We start from the raw sequence: 20,081 nt of genomic DNA on the forward strand, positions 1-20,081 counted from the left end.
ATCCCACCAGCAGCTTAGGATTGTGAAGGGAAAGGAGACTGTGAATTACACGCAGAACCAGCATAAGAAGGGAAAAGGGAGCAGCCGGCAGCAGCAGTCCAACTCCAAGACAAGAAACATGGATAGGAAGAAATCTGGAAAGAATTTCACTGCACAAAAAAGACGAGGTTAGTGGATGCAAATTCTGTGGTGGTAGCCATGGAAAAGGCCGTGAAAACTGTCCAGCGTATGGAAAAACCTATTAAAAGTGAAGCAAACAAAACCATTTTCAAAACGCATGTAAGGCTAAAGTGCAAAGGTATGAAACCCTCATCTGTCTATCAGCTTGACAGCAGTGATGATGAATATGCACTAACCTTGGAAGAGGTAGGGACATTGAATATTCACAATGGTGGAAAGAAGCTGACCTTGAAGGAAAACTGGAATGTCTGATAGATACAGGGTCAACATGCAATGTGTTATGGTAGTAGTAGTACAATGGTATTTATTGGCAAAAACAACATATCGCAGCCCAAAGGCTGAATTACATGAAGTTTACAATTGTAATGTTAAAAAATTTGATTACACATCATTTTCACAATTCAATTACATAATAATATGAAATAACTACATCTTAAGACTAAATACAACTTTTAACAGACTGAAGGTTGAAAGGATGGCATAGAGAAAGAGAACAAGAGAGAAAGAAACATAGAAAGGAAGGAGAAGATGACATATGGGATAAGAGAAAGGAAAATTGGGAGAGAGGGAGAGATGTTTAGAAAAGGATAAATCATGGGGTGGAGAAGTGGGAATGAAAAGGCTTGAATGAGTTGGCAGAAGGTAAGGGAAATGAAAGAGAGAAACGAAGAAGAAACTGAATCATACATGTGTATATGTAGGAAAACGAAATATACCACAAAATGTAATAATTGCAATTCATATATGTAAAACGTTTGCGTTATAATACGAATTCACAATATCGAAATAACATAATGTCTCGCAAAGTAACATTAGAAGCACAGATAATATAATGGAGAACACTTACAGATAAAAAATGAGTGTAAAGGTAAAGAGATTGAGAGAGAGAGAGAGGGGGGAGAGACAGAGAGAGAAAAGGACAAAGCATAAGAATACAATTATAAATCAAGAAACAAAAGTGGACTTGGAATTTAATGGCCTGCTCGTCTAACTGGAAAACATATGAAGGTACACAAATAAATATTGTAAATCATGCAAACATAAGATTGTAAGGTAAAAGGTAAATCTTTCAGACAAGTGTGTGAGCTGGAGAATTCAGGACAACCATGCATCAATCCAAGCAAATCCAGAATAAAGCTGTTGAATCGCAGCATAATTCCAGTTCTGGGAGAGAAGACGTACACTTGTCCTTATGGTACCAAGCAGCATGATATCACATTAAAGATAGTTGATGTCGCTCACATGCCCCTATTGTCCAGCAAGACATCCATCGACATGGGACAGATTACTGTCAATGTTACTGATGAGGTCAAAGTAATGGAGGACAATATTATTGATGATTATGCTGATGTCTTTGAGGGTCTTGGTTGCCTGCCAGGTGACGACATGGAGATCGATCCATCCATTCCCTCAGTCAAGAACTTAGCTAGGAAGGTGGCAGTGCCTCTGAAGGCAGAACTGAAGCAGAAACTTGATGAGCTAGAGCAGAAAGGCATTTTGAAGGTTTCAGCACCCACAGACTGGGTCAGCAACACTGTTTTGGTCAAGAAACCAGGCAAACTCAGAATCTGCTTGGACCCGAGAGAACTGAACAGAGAGCTGAAGAGACCACACTATCTTATGCCCACGATGGATGACATCCTACCAAGAGCAAGAAAGGTCGGGCTGATCTTGAACAAAAAGGTCGGATTACGACTGAGTGAAGTGCCATACATGGGACATCTTTTGACATCATCTGGCCTTAAACCAGATCCAAAGAAGGTACAGGCTGTTGTAAAGATCCCAACTCCGACTGACAAGAAAGGTGTCCAGAGGCTATTGGGTAGTGTCACTTACCTTGCAAGATTCTTGCCTTGACTATCAGATGTGGCGGAGCCTCTGAGACGTTTGACTGACAAGGATGTGCACTTTGAGTGGAGACCGGAACATGAGGGAACGCTCAAAGAGGTGCAACAACTCCTCACACAAGCTCCAGTGCTCAAGTACTATGACGTAAAAGAGGAGGTCTCCATACAATATCATGCTTCGGAGAAGGGACTGGGAGCGACCTTGCTTCAGAATGGTCAGCCAGTATCCTATGCATCTAGATCCTTGACAAGGAGTGAACAAAACTATGCCCAAACTGAAAAGGAGTGCTTGGCTATAGTATACAGCTGTAAGTTTGACCAATTCATACAGGGAAGAGATGTAACAGTGCATACCGATCACAAACCCCTAGTACCAATCTTCAAGAAGGCTATACATAGTGCCCCAAAACGGCTCCAAAGGATGATGCTAAGACTCCAGAACTACCATCTGGATGTCATATAATGTCCAGGCAGAGAAATGTATATCGCTGATTGGCTGAGCAGAGCGTTGTTATGGACCACTGAAGGCAGAGATAAGATCTATCAGGAGATAGAATAAATCAATCAGACCGAGTACGTCTGAATCGGTGATGTAAAATCTATTCAGCTGCAAAAGGAGACGCTCTGAGATCCAGCACTGCAGACACTGACGTCGGTAGTAATGAACGGATGGCCGGAGGCCAAGGATGATGTTCCTGTAGTAGTACGTGAGTACTACAATTACCGAGACAAAATAATGGGACAGAATGGAGTTCTAATTTAATTGGTTGATGATGCCAAAAGTCTGGCATATAGTTTTGATATTTTTTTCGCGTACAAAGGATATCGCGTTCAGAAGCAGGAAAATGCCTTGGACTGTGTTTTAAATTTGATTCTTCAAGATGCGGACTCATTTCTTCATTGGACTTCACACACTGGACATTGAACTCTGTGCCTAAATAATGATAAATGGACAAAAGACTCAAAAAAAAAATTTTCACATGTTTTTTTCTTTTTAAATTGATTTGAATGGTATCACTGAATGTAATGTGACTGGGGTGCAGAAGCTCAGCAAAACAATTCGCACAATACAGGAAGGGGGAAAAAGGGAGGTAGTTGACAAAACTTTGAAAAAATATTTATTCTAATTTTAAAGGAAGGGAGATGTTTGGGACTTGAAGATATATACCTATATCCCGATCACAAGTATCGATACCGACACGTCATCATCACGTTTCCATGAATCATAACATGCTATTCTGAACCTACGAACTTGTCTGAAATCTCTTTATTCTGAGTCCAACATCATCCATACATTTCAATAAGCATTATGACTATTCAAGTACCAAAAGTTGAGTCACTTGTGCTGGTGGCACTTTCACAACATAATGATAATAGGCATTTATATAACGCCATCTATCTAAAAATATTCTTTTCCAAAGTGCACAAGAAAAGAAATGAGAAAGTTTGGATGAGTGTCAAAGTGCCAATAACAAATACTAATAGAAAAGATAAGACTTCAGTTTAGATTTGAAGGTCTCTAGTGATGGTATAATTCTTAAATTCAATGGCAAATTATTCCAGAGAGAAGGTGCTGAGGCAGAGAAAGCTTGTGCAACATATACTACATACTGTATACTGCCAACTGCATTATTCCCCATTAAGTGGTTTTACTATAGGGTCAAATTTAAAAAATAATTTTATTTCCCGATATCCAGAATGTCAATGATAGCATCGCGTAGTGCATAATATTCCTCTTTGTAGTTGTACACTTGTGCACTGATACGTATGAAGATATCCTTGTCGTCCCCAGTGACTGCACAGACAATGCCATACTTTTTCAAGACCTCATAACAGAAATCTTTATGCGTCTTATAGAGGGCTCGCTTGGGGGTAGGTGGTACTACGATGAGACGCATACACGGCGCCCTCAGCTCCTCGTCGAGTTCAATCCAAGTCGTGTTCCATGCCTTGGCCAACATTTCGGCTGCCCACTGGACAAGATTAGAGTTATAGGCCGTGACTCTTTCCTAATGGTATAAATAAAGCAAAAAATGATAAAGAAAAAAAAGGAGGGAATGTATACAGAAAGTTGAACATAAGGGTGGAGAGATGGAGGGAGTGAAAGAAAGAGGAGAAGTAAGACAGGAGAAATAAAGAGAGGGGGAGGTAAACAAAAAGAGGAAAGAGAAAAGAGACATATAAAGAGGGTAGATAGAAGTTGTGAAAGAGAGAGCGAGAAGGAGAATATAAAAATAGAATGTCTGGAATAAACTTGTTTAAACAGAATTGTGTACAATATAATGGCATATTAACAGTTCATTATTACAGTATTATTTGAAACTATAACAAACAATTTATGGAGTCCTTCAAGACTGAAAATGACAATTCAAACATACAATAGACAATACACTATACTGTTCTTCAAGTTCAGACAAGATAATTATATGGGTCTATCTAACATTTAATATTCCATAAAATGCATGGATTACCTTGACAACTTACTTCATCAAAACCTAAATTGACTTTTCAGATACTATTTCTCTGTCCTCCTCCTTTTCCTCCTCCTTCTGCTTCTCCCCCTCCCCCTTCTTCGTTTTTTTTTTGTAGGATGTGTGTTTATCTGGTTTCATATTTTTGGTGATTTTTGTAGTGTTTTATATCTATAGACAAATTTTCTGTACTAAGTGTTTGTATACACATCATAGTTATTCACATTTTCAGTTATCACTCCAAGTCCACCTTAAACATGTTATTTTAATGTGATTTTCTCTTATTGCCATTGATTCTTTTTGTATGGTGCCTGGCCACCATGGTCAGAGTAACGGCTTCCCAGAACCTGCCGGGGCTAAGTACCGCTAAGACTCTGGAGCACTGAGCTCTTGTGGCTACCAAGCCGGTTAGTACAGTGAATAGAAATAATGGCATCTTTTTCTATGCCGAGAATGTAATTATAATATGGGATTATGTAAAGGCTTTTACAGAAACACCTGCTCGGAGCACTATCTCTGCGTCTCTAATCAACAACCAACAAATCACAATCTATTTCAATTCAAGGGAGGCTGTAGTGAGTGCTGTAGGCAAAGGCCCATATTCTGAAGTAAGGTTGAACATAGACCATGGTCTAACTCTGTGCTAAAACTATGGGAAGACAAAAGTGTAAACAAATTTATTGATTTGTATATTTCTTGTATTTCCTGTGCTCTTTCCCGATTCTTCAATGGTGAAGACAAGACAATTATCTATTTATGCTTCCTACACAATTATGAATGATTTGAGAGCCAAGTGAGCTGAAATATATCTGTACTGTTAGTGATTAATGTAACAATTGGCTATCCATACTTAAACCACAACTTTAAACCTGAGTTTAAGTTAAACCCGACTTCAGAATACGGGCCAAAGAATTTGCACACATCATGTTTATAGCAGACCGCATTAGCCAACATGTGCCCGCCTCAATCTGAAATTGTCGAATTAGCAGAAAACATACCACTAGTACTACAACGGACGGTGGTAGCAGATCGGCTATTGCTAACCACTTGCTGAGCAACCACGCATGTGCCGAACAATATATATTGTTTTGTTCTAGCGTGTTAGTCATTCATGTGATTTTACTCCGATGAGTGCATGTCGAAAAGCTTCAGTATGTCCGTTTTAAAGGCTATTTTATGATATCTTTTTGTATTATCTGTTAATTGATTTGTACTTATGTGTCTGGTTTATTAATAACTTCAACTTGAACTTGTGTCTCCCTCTTTTTTACAGGCTCAATTGAGTCCCTTCCCCCTCCACTCATTCCAGATGACATAGCAGTTTTTCTTTATCTTATCAATGCTTGTCAATATTATTGTTATATTATGTTTACTTTCTTTTTAACGATGCTCACTGTTTTACATGTCTATATAACAAAAGTTGATATACGATCACTGTAAGTGTAAAGTACAACATTGATTACATCTTTTTTATTTGTAAAATTTTGATTGTAAATAAAGTTTTACTTTAAAAAGTCAAAGTCTTCTTCTTCCTCCTCTCCGCCCCTCATCTTCATCTATCTATGATCCCTTTGTAATATTTTATTGATGCTTCTGTTGATGCTAACATAAAATTTGACTTTATATTTGCTTGTTAAACACTTTTTTTTAATGTTTATTAACATTATGTCAATTCTATATTATGTTCCACACACACCTCCCATGAAAATCAGTCTTTGAACTGTTTACCGTGTATCATCATATCCCAAAAGCCTGCCTAATGATGTGCAACTGACTGTGGCTGAATCAAAAAGAAATTGCAGTGGGATTTTCAACTTTTAATACATATCCAACCAAGGCCCAGAGTAGTCATCCAAATTACACAAAGAAATATCAAAATTGTTGTCAATTTTTAGCATAAAAGTCAGAGAGAGGGCTTCATGGGATACCAGTTACAAGGCAGTTGTGATCGGTGAGATGTCATGATGGGTCTTGCGGCATGTTTTATAAAGGACTTGAAACTGTTGTAACTTTGCCATAATGGCAACTACCATGGTAACAGGGCTCAGCAGCCAATCATAATCAAGGTTTCCATGGTAGTTGTCATGATTGGTGTGATGTCATGATGGGTCTTGGGGCGTGTTTCATAAAGGAATACAACTGTTGTAACTGCCATTATGGCAACTACCATGATGATAACCTTGATTATGATTGGCTGCTGAGCCCTGTTACCATGGTAGTTGCCATTATAGTAAAGGTACAACAGTTGCAAGTCCTTTATGAAATGGGCCCTTAGCCTTTAGTTTTTTGCTATTGTCTTGGACAAGACTGGCCGTATCACCATGTAATCCCAATCAGGGGCGGATCCAGGATTTTCCAAAAAAAGGGGGAGGGGGATAATTTCTTCTTTTAATGATGTGGTCCTATTTGGATCTGCCACTGATCTCAATATTCTTATTCATACATGGTACATGATTCAGAACATCAATTCAAAAGACTCTACTTTATGAATAATGTTCAGAACATCTTCATCACAATTTCTATTAAAAATCCAACTACAGCCAATCATACAGTGTAAGGAAGGCTTAGCACCCTCAAACTTACCAATCCCCCAAGGTAATTCAGGTAGTGGATACAGTGCTTGGCTGTGAAGTACGGGATGGCATCCCTAGTCCCAATGTAATGGAAGCGCTCTTGGAGATTCTCATCAAATGTCTGATGTGAAGAGATAGCCGTCCGGATCCAACTCTGGTGCTTGGGATGAATATAGAACAAGGCACATCCTCTGGGTGAATAAAGCCACTTATGTAGGTTGCCTGGATAGTTTTGAAAATAATACAGTTTGACAATAATTCAAAGACATGGATTTGAATACATCATGGTCTGCAAGTTTATGCAGACTTAATTCACTATTTCAGCACGTACACGAATATTAAGAATCCGATGATCAATCACACTTTTTTTCACGGGGAGCTAAATAACACTCTGGTTACAGCCTTTATGAGCCAACTGTTCATTTAAATTTTACATCAACAAAGTGCTCATTATTAAAGTTAAAACAGTGGGACCGTTTTTAATGTAACTTTAACGAGTATAAATTTTGCACCCTGTGACAAAAGCAAGTGTTCATTACTGAACTCTCTCAATATACGTGCAAAATTGAATGTCCTTAATCAATTAAATTTAATAAACATTGGGTTCAAATAATGGATTCCAATACTTTCTTGGTGAATTTGGAACAATCTGTCTAATAGATTCAGATTCAAGATATATTTTATTCAATTTAGCAGCTACGAAGGCTGAATTGACATTGAATTTACAATAAAAACATATAAATAACACATAAACATGATAAAATCTCAATTACAATAATAATCTTAATTCAATATAACTATAATAATTCAAATATACAATGATAATTCAAATTTACAAAAATAATGATTCTAATTGCAATAATAATTTCGACTAATAATGACTGGGCAGTGTAATATTATGCACCAAGAAGGCACAAAAGATGAGGATAATTTCACTAAATACCAGAGATCTTGAATCAACTCTGCTGATGAGAGTTAAAAACAATCCACACAAAAGTGCATGTATGGGACTACAAAAACAGTTTGGCCCACTGCTTTTTGTTAAAGAGAAACTGAAAAATTCAAAAGCTCACAAATGATATTGTCTTCATATATTTCCCACAGCCTGACTTGCTAAAATCTCAAAGAACAGGTCAAACAATGTACCTTGTGGCAAACCTTAATTTAAAAACAAAATCTTTGATAATGTCATTATTACCAACATAGGCCACTGCAGTTTTCAATGATAATTTGACATTTTCCAGAGTCTGAAAAGTTACACAGCCTCAAAAGTTCAATTACTCTCTCAGAATAGAATGCAGTATTACACATATACACAGAATATAAGAGGTCAACTATATATCCTTGTGGTAGGCCTATGTTGCCCATAAAAAGCAAACGTACAAGTACCACATGATTAATTTATATACAGAATATTAGAGGTGAACTAAATGATCCTTGCGATAGATCTTTATTTCAGATAAAATGCAAACATGCATGTACCTCACGATACATAATGTATAGAATATTAGGTGAACTAAATGACCTTTGAGGTAGGTCTATATTTCTGATGCAATGCAAACATACAAGTACCTACCTCATGATGCATAATATACAGAATAATAGAGGTCAAATAAAAGATTCTTGTTGGAAGCCAATACATGAAAAATGAAAATCCATAATTTATTGTTCGAAATAGACATGAAATAAAATACTCCAAAAATTCACTTTGCCCAATTGATCATGGGCCCGGCAGCCGCTGTGCAGCGCCAGATCGACGAGGCTCTATCTCTTCAATCGTTGAACGCCAAACAGGGTAGCAGCAACTCCCATCTTTTAACGTCTTTTGGTCTGACACGGCCGGGGTTTGGACCCCCGACCTTCCGGTTGTGAGACGGATGCTCTACCAACTGAGCCAACACACCAGTGTTGGCTCATGTAACTTACCAAAGTAGAAATCAGCTCCAAGTTCTTCAAGCCTAAGAGGGAGCTGTCCTGGGGCATGCGCTCCATCGACAGCTACTATTACACCCCTGCTGTGACACAGCTCAATCAATTCCTTAATCGGCATAACGATTGCTGAGAAGGACGTGATGTGATCTAGCATTGCTATCTTGATACTTGGGTTCTCATCAAGGGCACGGGCATGGAGATCGATGATCTCCTTGGCTGTCGTCTGGACAGGGATCTTTATGGGCACAATACTGACATCTAAGAGGAAGATGAAAATTAGTGCAGGGACGTTAAAAAAAAATTGCATTTCGTCATTACAGAGTATTAAAAGATATTAAGGAAGGATTTAAAAACACAACTAGTGCAAGCTCCTTATCACAGTAAGAGGTCAAGTAAAAATCATAAAAGAGATGGGTATTATTCTGGAATGTTGTGGCCCAGTGGATAGGTCTCCAGACCTTCAACAACAAATTGATCCATAATGTGCGGCACTCAACCCACATGAGGTAAATGGGTACCTGGCGGGTATTTATTTCTTGAGTACTTAACAGCTGCTCTGCTGCAATTCTGTAAAGTGCTTATACAGACTTCTTATGAAGTGTTAAACGCTATATAGGAAAGTATAATTATTATCATTATTATTATCATTATATTATCATTATTATTGTTATTATTACTATTGCACCTTACTTTATAAATTGTATTATAGGAACCTGACCGCATCAGTCAGATTCAAGTTTGCTGCATGAAAGACAGAGGCCCAGTTTTTCATTGACTGTAATTTGATCATAATTGAGATAAGTAGTTATAATTCAGCATTACCTTTGTTAAGACTGGTAACAAAATCTAAAGCCTTCAGCACCGCCCCGTATGTATGATTGGTCACTAAGATCTGATCACCAGCACTGAACTTGAAAGATTTCACAATGCTGTTTGTTGCTGAAAGAGAGTAGGAAAAAAATATTATGACAGATGAACGGAGGTTGTTCTAAAGAAGGAAAAAAAAATTATTATGAACTATCAAATTCTTTCCTCTAAATTCAGGAGGAAAAAAATTGTTAAAAAATGGTCCAAATTGTGAAAAAGATTGCTCTTTAAATGTCATTAGATTATAATATAACAAATGACTGCTGACAAGACTGTTTATGACATAATTCTTCATTGGATTGGTGATTTGTGAGGTGCAAAGTTTCTCCATTTTTACTCACTCGGTACATATTGATATTACATCATTCATTAACTACAAAATTAGGGAAGATTATGCTGAAAAAAGCTATCCTTCAATTAAGAACTAATTTCAAGCATGACTTGAAAGGTAAAACCCATAAAGAATCTCAAATTTATCTGGCTCCTCACAAGCTTCCATTAACAAAAATGTTTATGATTTTATAAGACCTTTGTTAGAAAATCATTCTTGCAATTTAATAGCTGGAATGGAGTTTGGAATTTACTTCCAGCCAGAATTTAGAGAAAATTAAAATAATCAGAAAAGTAGAGTCCTTGTGATATGTTCAAATATTTCATGAGAATTGCTTTATTTCTGTCAATATCACAACTTAATCTCAAAAAGGTGTTTCAACCTAAAGAGATTGAAAAACTTGCCTGGCTGTTCTAATACCTACCAGTTGTAACATTCTCAATCAAGACAAGATTTTCTGGCTTAGCGCTCACAAACTCTGCAACATTCTTGACAGCATTCCTGTACATCTCCAGCCTAAGATGGCGACACCACATCTCAGGATTTGATTCTCGTTCATCCATCAGTCTATGAAAATAAAAAAAAACATGATTGATCATCAACAACATCCTTGAAGTTATTTTAAAGTTTGAAGGCCACGGCGTATTCATAGCAAAAAAAAGAGGAACAATACTCAATAAAGGAAACGGTTGGCATGTCTGGTAATATTACTGATGCATAAATACAGCACTGTATTGCAAGAATTATATTCATAACATGTTATATAGGCTTTTGGCTCTACAGAGCTGTTCAGGAAATAACCATACACAGGAAACAGATGTGAATACAAAAAGCGAGGTCAGCCGATTCCTTTCTAACCAAAGTAATCTTACCACAGAAACTGAAAAGGTGAGTTTGATTTTGAATACTGGATGTAAAGTAATTTTGTTTCAAAACACCACTCTCTGTCTGTCTCATAGCTGAAAATGACATACATGTAGGCTTTGAACATGTAAAGATTACCTACCCAAAGGCTCTAATAGACAGTTTGTATAAAGATTTTTTTGTTTGGTCTCATATATGGCAAATTGCCATTTAGTCTACACCCACTTTGTCTCCTCCTAGAGTCAGTTCATCTACAACCGATTCATCTAATACCTATTCGGTCCTATTACCATTTAGCCCATAAGTATCATTTTGTCTAATTTCCATCCAGGGGGCCGTTTCATAGCTGTTCGTAAGATATGAGCGACTTTAAGAACGACTGGTGAACCTTTCTTACGCGCTAAACCATCGCCAATAAATATACCATTTACCACAAGAAAGGATCACCAGTCGTTCTTAAAGTCGCTCTTAACTTCACAGCTTTATGAAACCACCACCAGGTAGGCTAAATATCCATCATCTAGTGCCAATTAGTCATTATGAATATATAATCGGTTTATGAACAAAATGTTCATTTGACAAAGTGTAAAATAATGACTAGACAAAGTGGAAATAAGGCCATCTGTGCATGAGACTACAATGTCAATGACTATTAGACTAAGTGGCAATAAGACTAAGTGGATACTAGACCAAGTGTAGGCTAGACAAAATAACAATTAGGCCTAGACTAAATTGAGAGGACCAAATTATGGGTCTAGCTCATGTGGAATTGGATCAGCTCAGCAGCTTCTCGTAGACCAAGTCAATATAAAACTTCTTATGATATATTCATTTTTACAAACCTTTTCTGGGCGTTCAGCACTCTCTGGGGGACACAGCCGTATGAGCCATTGTTCAGCGGATAATAATTCTCGGGAAAGGTGTATTCCCGATCACGCAGACTCTTCCCAAGTTCTGGCAAAACGCCACTTTCGTGGAGATCGTCGGTTCTCTTCCCTTCGTGATCATCTCCAATTGCCCAGGAAGCGAGCCGTCTGAGAATCTCATAGATGAAGACAGATGCGCAGCCGGAGATGGCGGCTATTGTCAAAGTGTTACTTCTTCCAGACATTGCTTAACTTAGATCCAGTACCCTAATGTTAACACACACAAAAAGAAATAATCATTAAATCAATATACATGTATGATGTAGCTGGTTTTCAAATATAACAGACATTGTTCATGATTTAAACTCCCAAGAAGGGGGTGGGGCTGGGGCATTGCTAAAAGGTGGATCCGATGCTTGTACACAAAACACATAGGCCCGTATTCTGAAGTCAGGTTTAACTTAAACTCAGGTTTAAAGTTGTGGTTTAAGTATGGGAAGCCAAAAGTAAATTTTTATTAAGTTGTATGTTTTTTATGTTTACTGTGCTCTTTCCTGATTCATCGATGGTGAAGACAATCATCTATTTATACTTCCTACACAATTATGAATGATTTGAGAGCCGAATGAGCTGAAGTCTGATATCTCTACTGTTAGTGATTATGTAACAATTGGCTGTCCATACTTTAAACCAAACTTTTACCACAACTTTAAACCTGAGTTTAAGTTAAACCCGACTTCAGAATACAGGCCATAGGGTCTAAAGAGTAAAAGTAAAAAAAGCTTTTTTTTTCATCAGAAACTTTCAAATAAATCTCATGCAAATAACCTCAGAACTATCCAGCAGCTAAATTTTCATAAGGCCAGGGTTTCATGTTAAAGGGGAAGTTCCCCCTGAAGAAAAGGTAGTTGGAAAAATACCTGAAATTGTGAAAAAAATAATAACAAGTGGAACGCCTCTGGCAGTCTCGCCTGCATTACGCAATTCGATATAGCAGCAGTGCTTCCTCTGAAAACAGAGCTCTAATGAATAATTATTCATAGAAGAAAACACTAATATCATAATAAAATATGTCCATTCACCCAAAATGACCTTTGACCATGATCATGTGACCTAAGACATGTTCAAAACAATCATTCATACTTGATTACCCATATGTCAATGTTTCATGAGCTAGATCCATAAACTTTCTAAGTTATGATGCCAATTCAACATATACTCCCTCTATATGGCCAGATGATCGAGGTCATCAACCTTTGAAAAAACCTTTGATCTTGGCCATGCTCCTGAAACGCACAAAGGGTATTCAGGGATACATTAATTGCCAAGTTTCATGAACTAGATCTATAAACTTTTAAAGTTAGGACAATTCCACAAATACCCCCTACACTACCAAAGTTTTTTTACCCTAAATGACCTTTGACCTTGGTCATATGACCTGAAACTCGAACAGGATGTTCAAGGATACTTCATTGCTCTTACATGTCGAATATGTCCAAGTTTCATGAACTAAATCCATAAAATTTCAGTTATGATGACAATTCCTCAAATTAACATGGCTAAAGTTCATTGAGCCTAAGTGACCTTTGACCTTGGTCATGTGAGCTGAAACTCGCACATGATATTCAGGGATACTTGATTGCTCTTATGTCCAAATTTCATGAACTAAATCCATAAAATTTTAAAGTTATGATGCCAATTCCTCAAATACCTCTAACACAGCTAAAGTTCGTTGACCCCAAGAGACCTTTGACCTGAAACTCGAATGTGATATTCAAGGATACATAGTTGCTCTCAAGTCCAAGTTTCATGAACTAGATCCATAAACTTTTAAAGTTATGATCACAATTCCTTTAAAAAAAAACCTAAAATGGCCAAAGTTTGTTGACATTAGACCTAGTCAATAAGTGACCTTTGGCCTTAATCATGTGATCTAGCTGAATCTCAGGCAGGATCTTCAGTGTTTCATTACCCTTAATGTTTTATGAACTCGGTCCATATACTTAAGAAGTTATGACAAGTTATTTTCCAATAGACCAGTTCATAGTTACTTCATGGACAATTTTGGTCAAATGACCTTTCATTTCTTTCATTTTGATAGGCAGATTTCAAAGCAAGATATTACGTAAGCTTGCCTTACATGACTTAGCAGAATGAAGAAAATGAATAGACCAGGTGACTAGAATAGTACGCCAAAGAACACTTTATGAAGGTATTTGTTGCATTCCTAATTTGAATGCATATCATAAAATGTTGCACAATGTACTTGGCAAACTGTGAAACACCAGTCGTTCGTGGACACATTGTTGTTTTTTGTGGATGTAAATGAAAACCGCAATTCGAAAGAATATAGATCTATGCATATGCATAATAAGCTTTTTCGGTATTGATATTTTCAATACCGATATTACTAATAGCTTCAATACCGGTATACCGACTAATACCGAGTAAATTCCCAATTTATTGTACAGTGTCCAATGTTTGTTTAGCCCTGATATGGCCTCGGATAAAGAGGGGATGCTTGTGGTCAGCTGAGGAATGCTCAGCATGGTCCGTTCTCATTGACAAAAACTTTCTCTTTCTTTACCAAAAGTTATACGATCATGCTCTCTCCCAACGAGAGCTGTGAATTACCTGTGCATGTGTGCAAAATTATCTCAGCAAGCACATGGTACGAAATCAATAAGTCAAGTTGCCAAATGCTACACGGCACAAACTCACTGCTACTTACTTTGCTAAACATGTGTACATGCCCTAACTTCCAAGCACCAAAATTCCCTGCTAAAACTGTCAAGGATATTTGCGTGATTTTCCCTTCACCGAACTGACCCCACTCATTCACATTCAGATTCGCCCCTTTTGTTTACCACTCACATCAACACGTGTTCGTCGAAGGTTCAAAGTTTGTTGACCTCAAATTTTGACGTCTCGTACATAACTTTTCTTATAAATGTCCATTGTGTTGACCCCCCCCTCTTGTGAATCTCCACGTTGTCTAAAAGTAACCCCCCTCCAAACTTCTTATCCCTGGCTGCCTCTTTCTCACTCATTTTTTCTTGCTTTTGTTTTTCTTTATCTCCCAAGCCCCTTAATTCTTCACTCTCTCTTTCCCATCGGCCCATTCTCTCCCCGTCACCACCCCTCTCTTACCACGAACAATCAACATCCTCTTCTCCGAATCTCGATCTTCCCCTCTTTTTTTGTCAATTTCATCTTTCACACATGCCAAATTTTAGTTGATCAACATCTTATCACGCCACGAGACCATCATACAATCAATCCAATAATTAATTTTATTTTATTCATGACCGCACATGCACAAAACGGATACAACACCCATCACAAATCACACAAATATTCTCAGCCACTTTCTTCCATTTACAATCACTTCACAGATCAAAATAAACAAAGAGGGATGGCGTAACATTTTTTTCCTGTTAATTTTATCAACATTTTCTGTCATTTTTTAATTTTCATATTTAATTTATTTATTCATTAATGTATTATTTTTTTCTTTATGTATTTATTTATTATTTTTTTTGGGGGGGTCAGACGGTTTTTGTAGCAGGCTTATAGTATAAAAGTAAACTTGTCATAATTGAAACAAGTCAAGAGCAGTCCAGAAAAAAAAACATTGCATAAAGAAAAAAAGTGTTAATCCCTGTGGTTTGTCTGTCAATGCACAGCACCCCCCCCCAAAAAAAAAAAAAAAAAAAAACTCAGTGGATATTCCCATTGATACAAGTTAAGAGCAGTCCGAGAAAAAAAAACTTGCATAAAGAAAAAACAAGTGTTAATCCCTGTGGTTTGTCTGTCAACGCCCCAAGCCAAGGTTGATACTTTGTTGAAGCCCGCAATACACCACGTGGTCAAAAGGCAGGCTAGGGAGTGTTTCAAAAAGAGTTTTGTCAGTGATTTTGTTTGTGTAGAGGGATGATACAAGCTATGAAACCCTCGCATGTGATTGGCGGAAAGCAAATCTGTTGTTGAAACCACTGAAAAAAACTCTTCATGAAATGCTCTCCGTCTCGGTCGACTTCGTTGTTTACTGTAGCTGTGTACACGAGTGCATGGAGCTGAGCCGACATGCACCCCAGTATCAGTAGCGGTGGGGCCGAGGCCTTATGCAGCGGCTAACGGAGCTCAGACAGTAGTTAAGGGGCGATGTATTCATTTCGAGGTTAGATTATTGGATTCTGATTTCATTAAATACGTTGAGAGAGCCAAAGAACTTATTGTTTTGGCTTAATTTTACTGTAAAAATACCCATAAACGACAATACAGAAGAAAATACCGGTATGATATTTTCAACTTTTGGTATGACGGTATTTCGGTATTGAAATTTCAACGGCGGTATCCATACCGGTATGACTTTCATACCGAACGGTATTACTAATACCGGTATATCGAAAAAGCTTAATGCATAATCAAGACATCAAAGTTGGTGCTTATCTGATATACCTACCTATGGATACCTATGGATGCTTCTGAACGCAGTCTAAGACTCTATATTCAGTTCCAAATTCTGTCTCCTTTTTAGGTTGGCCGGGTCATGTCCTGGTGGGTCAGCATCAAACTTGAACTTCACAGGTTCACATCTCCAATACTTATCCAATCCATTCTCGAAGCTGTGGACACTGGGTGCATTTACTAATTCATTACTTAGGCTATTCCAAGGTTTCCTCATTCTTATGTAAAAGGAATTCTTACGTTTCTCAGTTACTGACCTCGGAATGTACAATTTTTTATCATGACCCCTGGTAGGCCCCTGCACCTGTCCCAAATCTGGCACTACTTCCTGGTCATACCTGTGAAATAACTTGTATGTTTCGATCATGTCTCCTCGCGCACGGCGATAAGCTAATGTAGGAAGTTTTAGTTGAATCAATCTTTGTTCATATGGGAGGTTCTTAACCTCAGGTACCAACTTAGTGGCCCTTCTTTGTACATTTTCTATTGCTTGAATATGTTTCTTTAAGTATGGACTCCATACTGCATGAGCATACTCCAAATGAGGTCTAATCAATGCTTTGTATAGGAGCAAGAAGTTCTCCTTGTGAAGATAAACAAATGTTCTCCTAATAAGATTCATTAGCCTATTGGCTTTATTTATCTTTGACTGAAAGTGCTGGTCAAAACTAAGCTTTGTGTCAACGATCACTCCTAAATCTTTACTAGTTTCAACTTGTGATAGATTATGTGAGGCATTATCATGTGTCATTGTATAGTCATTGGAATCATCATTTCTTTTACCTATTGTAAGTACACAACATTTATCCGGATGGAACTTTAATAGCCACTTGTCTGACCATGAAACTAGACGATTTAAGTCCGCTTGTAATAACTCAGCATCTCTGTCATTTTTTACATGCTTGTATAACTTGGTGTCATCTGCAAATAAATGAACAGTACTTGACAATATCTGATCTGGTAGATCATTAATGTACATTACAAAAAGCAGGGGTCCGAGGACACTCCCTTGCGGTATTCCGCTGGTTACATCAGCCCAGTCAGAGAACACACCATTCACACAAACACGGTGCTGTCGACCAACAAGAAATGACCTAACCCACTCGCATATGAGCTTAGATATGCCAAATCCCTCAACTTTGGCTAAAAGTCTTTGGTGTGGGACCTTATCAAAGGCTTTCATGAAATCTAGGTAGATGACATCAACTGCACCACCAACCTCCAACATATTTGTCCAATCATCTAACACATTGAGTAATTGCAACATTGTTGATCGTCCTGATACAAATCCAAATTGTTTTGAACTGAGAAGATTGTTGCTCTTCACATGCTCATATATTTCATCCCTCAGGATAGACTCCATGATTTTACATACAATACATGTTAGACTTATTGGTCTGTAGTTAGAAGGGAGTTTACGATCACCTTTTTTGAATACGGCACTGACGTTGGCCTTTTTCCACACATTTGGTACTATGCCTGATGCAAGAGAGTTTGAGTAAATAATACTCAATGGTTTTGCAAGAACAGGTGCCAGTTCACGCAAGACACAGGGATGCAACCCATCTGGCCCTGGTGATTTGGATATATTCAAACTCTCTAGTTTCTTAAATACACACTCTTCAGTAATTACAATTGTGTCTAGAATGTGAACGTCATGACATTTAACAGATGGGAGTGGTCCATCCGGATCTTTAGTAAAGACACTAGAAAAATGTTTCAATAGTGCATTTGATTTCCCTACATCTGATTCTGTCAATGTTTTACTACTTCCAGTTCCATCTTGGTAGAGTGGTGGTATTCCACTCTTTACTTTTGTCTTGTATTTTGCATACTGCCAGAATTTCTTAGGATTAGATTTTACTTCCTTGGCAATGTTTGACTCATATCGTTTTTGACAATGTCTTGTTGCTGTCTTCACTTTATTTCTGATTGTGTTATAAGTTTTCTTCTTTTCTACAGTTTTGTCTCTAATATATCTTTCCCAGGCTCTGTGCTTCTTCTTAATCAATTTCAATGTGTCATAATCAACTGGGAAATCTTTTCCTTTGCCCCATGCATGTTTACCACATGTTACTACAGAAGGAATAAATTCGTCCTCAGCTTCATCAATTAGACTCAAAACATGAGACCACTGCTGATTTACATCATCCATTGCCGATAGTTCTTTTTCCCAGTTTACGGAGCTTAGTTTCTCTCTCATACCTCCAAAGTTACCTTTATCATACACAAACCTTTTTTTCTCATTTGAACTATAATCAGCATAACAAAGTAAATCAAAAACCAAGACAGAATGATCACTTAGTCCTAAAGGACTGCAATGTACAAGATTGGCCAGCATGCCTTCTTCACTAGTAAAGATCAAATCAAGGACATTTGGTCTAGAATTGAACCGAAACCTTGTAGGTTCAGAAACATGTTGAAACAGGAAAGCATCCCTTACAGTTACACATTCAATGAATTTAAATTCTTCACTTGCTTCACTCTTTGAAGTTGTCCAAGAGTCCCAATCAATCTCTGGGTAGTTAAAATCACCCAGTACAAGTAAATGGCTATAATTCAAATCTGAAACATGCGAGATCAAACGACGGAGTTTCTCATTATTTCCACAAGCAGCACTATCACTCCTGTAAACACAACCGATTAACAGCTTATCAGATTGCTTCAAACACAGTTCAAGCCAGACTGCTTCCTCAAAATGAAATCCCTCAAAACTCACTTGATTTACATTCAATGACTCATGAACATACAATACGATACCTCTACCAACAGCCTTGTCAATGTTTGTGTGATAAAATGTAAAACCTTCCAATGTAAAGTCTTCATCGCACATATCTCATATCTCATTAGATTTTAAACCAACATGTCACTTCAGTACAAATGACCTTCCTCTGAGTCTGATCATGCGTAGAATTTTTTATTATGTGCCTGGAGCTGTTGGCATAAACAAGTGGGCGTGGCCACCCACTCATGATCTAGACCGCAAAAGGCATGCAAAGGCAAAGCCAAAACAAGTACGGTACCGGGTACGGTACGGTAGGCCTAGGCCTAAAGCAGAAGGCGATTGCTGTCCTCATGCATAACATAATCATCGTGATTTTCGCCTTTTCTAAATTTTTCCATTGTCAAAATTATTCAATAATAATCACAAACATATCAATACATACCCACAAACGATTGAACAACAAAAGCTATTACTAGCACTGTAGTTTTAGGACTTCGTTGTGGATGGATATGATGAAATTTCGTGACCGTTTGTCTCTCGGGATGGTCTGAAGTTATCAGTCAAAACAGAGCGAGAGAGATGACTTATGGTATCCTTTCAAGGAAATACCATGAAAAAAAATAAAATTATGGTCACTGTACGTCATTGATTTTGTCATTTTTTAAATTTTTGTAAACTTTTTTTGCAGTTGGAGCCAAAGCCCCCCCCCCCATTTGCGGCCCTTTGTTTAACTCCAATCCAAATGATTTTCATGTGACTGTTGATGATTAAACTCAGGCGATGATATAGAGAGTGCGGTGTGGCCGGGGGGGGATCCGGGGGGGGGGGGGGTTCCGGAAATACATCCTTAAAAAATTCCATTTGTGTTCGCCGAAAAAATCAAGTAGAATCCATCGATTTAACTTACAGTGCTGAGCTTATATATTATAACGTGTGAGTAAAAAAATGAAATAAA

The 20,081-nt window shown here is 37.7% G+C and overlaps 1 protein-coding gene across 1 annotated transcript; it reads right to left on the reverse strand.

The window, feature by feature from the left end:
* Nucleotides 1-2,785: 2,785 nt before the first annotated feature.
* Nucleotides 2,786-19,698, reverse strand: LOC121429198 (putative L-cysteine desulfhydrase 1). Its single transcript, XM_041626149.1, has 7 exons — nt 19,569-19,698; nt 11,908-12,198; nt 10,626-10,768; nt 9,826-9,942; nt 8,998-9,261; nt 7,082-7,293; nt 2,786-4,036 (listed from the first exon to the last, which is right to left on the reverse strand). The coding sequence occupies exons 2-7, from the start codon at nt 12,174-12,176 to the stop codon at nt 3,707-3,709; spliced, it is 1,335 nt and encodes a 444-aa protein (XP_041482083.1). The 5' UTR covers nt 12,177-12,198; nt 19,569-19,698; the 3' UTR covers nt 2,786-3,706.
* Nucleotides 19,699-20,081: the final 383 nt, after the last annotated feature.

The sequence above is a fragment of the Lytechinus variegatus genome, chromosome 15, assembly GCF_018143015.1.
Source record: "Lytechinus variegatus isolate NC3 chromosome 15, Lvar_3.0, whole genome shotgun sequence".
Taxonomy (NCBI): Eukaryota; Metazoa; Echinodermata; class Echinoidea; order Temnopleuroida; family Toxopneustidae; genus Lytechinus; species Lytechinus variegatus.

What these genes read in the sequence shown, in the direction of transcription:
- LOC121429198 (XM_041626149.1), bottom strand. Translation starts at nt 12,176, where the DNA reads ATGTCTGGAAGAAGTAACACTTTGACAATAGCCGCCATCTCCGGCTGC. An exon ending in GATTGAGAATGTTACAACTG is followed by an intron (nt 9,943 to 10,625) that starts GTAGGTATTAGA and finishes ACTCTCTTTCAG; the next exon opens with CAACAAACAGCATTGTGAAA. An exon ending in TGAATTACCTTGGGGGATTG is followed by an intron (nt 4,037 to 7,081) that starts GTAAGTTTGAGG and finishes TTATACCATTAG; the next exon opens with GAAAGAGTCACGGCCTATAA.